The following is a 1939-nucleotide window of genomic DNA, read 5'->3' as shown; positions in this document are numbered from 1 at the left end:
GTGGATGCAGTATTACAGAGAAACAGTGTCTCATCCTGACTTCAGCTCTGAAATCAAACCCATCACACCTGAGAGAACTGAAGCTGAGCTGGAATAAACTAGGAGACTCTGGAGTGAATCACTTATGTGACGTACTGAAGGATTCACACTGTAAACTGGAGAGATTGAGGTCAGTAACATTCACAGACAAGAATCAAAATGATGAAAATCACTTTGTTTAACCCTTAAGCGCTGTTCAAGGTCTTTTGAGACCCCAAATGATGTTTGCTGAAATAAAATAAAATGTTCCCTTTAGCATGAGACTTTGTACGGTTGTCAACACTTGGTAGCTCTACAAATAGAGAATTAAACTGGATTGATATCTGGTTGTGTGTTAGTGTGAAATAAACAGTCACTCTCTGGAGACCCCACATTGAAATGAATGAGGAAATGATCAAATCAATACTTTTTCTTCTTCATTTATCAAATAAAATCAATAGATCCACCACAATTCAGACCACAAAACACACGAAAATGTTGCCTCAACACAAAAAAAGCTCTTTTTGTATAAAAACCTATTTAAAAAATATTTTTTAATCTATTTATATAAATTAAAAAAATATCATATATCCTTCAAAAAACTGCACAAATGTGGAGTAAAAAGATTAATAAACTGAGTAAAATTACATTTGTTTAAAAAAAAAAAGTGACAAAATTATGGTGATTGCTGGTCACTATTCTGCTGGCTGTGATGATAATTTAATGTCTTTTTAGATTTTAAAATAAAAGTTTTTATCATCAAGTGTTTGTTTTCCTACATTTTTACTTTTAGTTTTACAAATGAGGACAATCTTTGAAGAATGAACAGAAAATATTTTTGGTCATAATATTAAAATAAGATTGAAATAGTATAATATTCAGATTTGAAGCTTTGAAGTGTGGTGTGAAGTATTTGAATGTGGAGGGAGTATTTAGAAAGACAGTTCCAGCCCTGAGCACAGAGTGTAGCTCCGCTAAAATGATTCATGAATTCCAGTGATTTTCTTCTTTCTAGGGTCTTTAGACAAGACTGTTCAATCTCTCCGCTGCTTATCTGCTCGTCACACAGGTTCCTTCTTATGGAAATATGAGCTTCTTTTCGTTTTTGGAAATGAACAAAAAAAATTGCCAATTAGCCGATGACTACACTGTTTTGTTTTTTTTTTATACTTTTTTTTCTGAGATATCTGGTCTGAATCTTAATATGATCAAATGGCGGAGTAGTCTTTCTAGGATTAATATTTTTTTTCCTCAAAAATAGTTGTTTTTGCTCTATTTTGAGTGTACAGAGTAACTGTGACTCCTCCGCTAACTGTTCTCCTCCCAAAGTTTAGTTTATCCGCCATTACTGTTAGTCACGGCCATCGACCGCTGCTGCTTTGGGTTTAGAAGAGAACGTGTGCTTCTGCTGGATGGTAAAGTAAGTAAAGTTTCAAAGTCTAGTATTAATTTTCATAATATTCACCTCTGTTTTTAGCTCAGATCATTTTGTCATGTTTTTTTTTATATTTTAGAGAGCGCTTAAATGCACAGATATGTTATTAGTGTGCAGATATGTTATTTACAAGTGTGCAGTTTAATATAAATATGTCAGATAACTATGTTAGTTGTGATGGGCGATGTATAATTATGAAAGATTAATTGTTCAGGCTGAATATAGCCTGCGGGAAAACACTGTTCTTGTGCCTGGCTGTTCTGGTGGTCAGTGCTCTGTAGCGCCGGCCAGAAGGCACCAGTTCGAAGAGAGATGTTATCAAAAACACCGCAAAACACTAACACATACCCCAATATATACAGTAACATATGTATAATATATATAAATATAATTATATAATATAATAAAACACTTACTTGTTGAGAGTGATGTCTCCTCCATCCAAAAACATCTCCTCTGCTTCAATGGATGAAACATCGACGTAAT

The 1939-nt window shown here is 33.8% G+C and overlaps 1 protein-coding gene across 1 annotated transcript in view; it reads left to right on the top strand.

Moving 5' to 3' along the window:
* LOC107659632 (ribonuclease inhibitor-like) overlaps positions 1-244 on the top strand; it is a 23385-nt gene extending 23141 nt beyond the window's left edge. The window contains exon 11 of the mRNA XM_016448645.1: positions 1-244. Coding sequence (XP_016304131.1) covers positions 1-221 — 221 coding nt within the window. The 3' untranslated portion in view covers positions 222-244.
* The last annotated feature ends 1695 nt before the right edge of the window (positions 245-1939 follow it).

Source organism: Sinocyclocheilus anshuiensis, unplaced genomic scaffold (assembly GCF_001515605.1).
Source record: "Sinocyclocheilus anshuiensis isolate Anshui unplaced genomic scaffold, SAMN03320099.WGS_v1.1 scaffold1417, whole genome shotgun sequence".
In the NCBI taxonomy this organism is placed as follows: domain Eukaryota; kingdom Metazoa; phylum Chordata; class Actinopteri; order Cypriniformes; family Cyprinidae; genus Sinocyclocheilus; species Sinocyclocheilus anshuiensis.
Note: the sequence above shows the minus strand (reverse complement) of the source record. Positions and strands in the feature narration are given on the sequence as shown.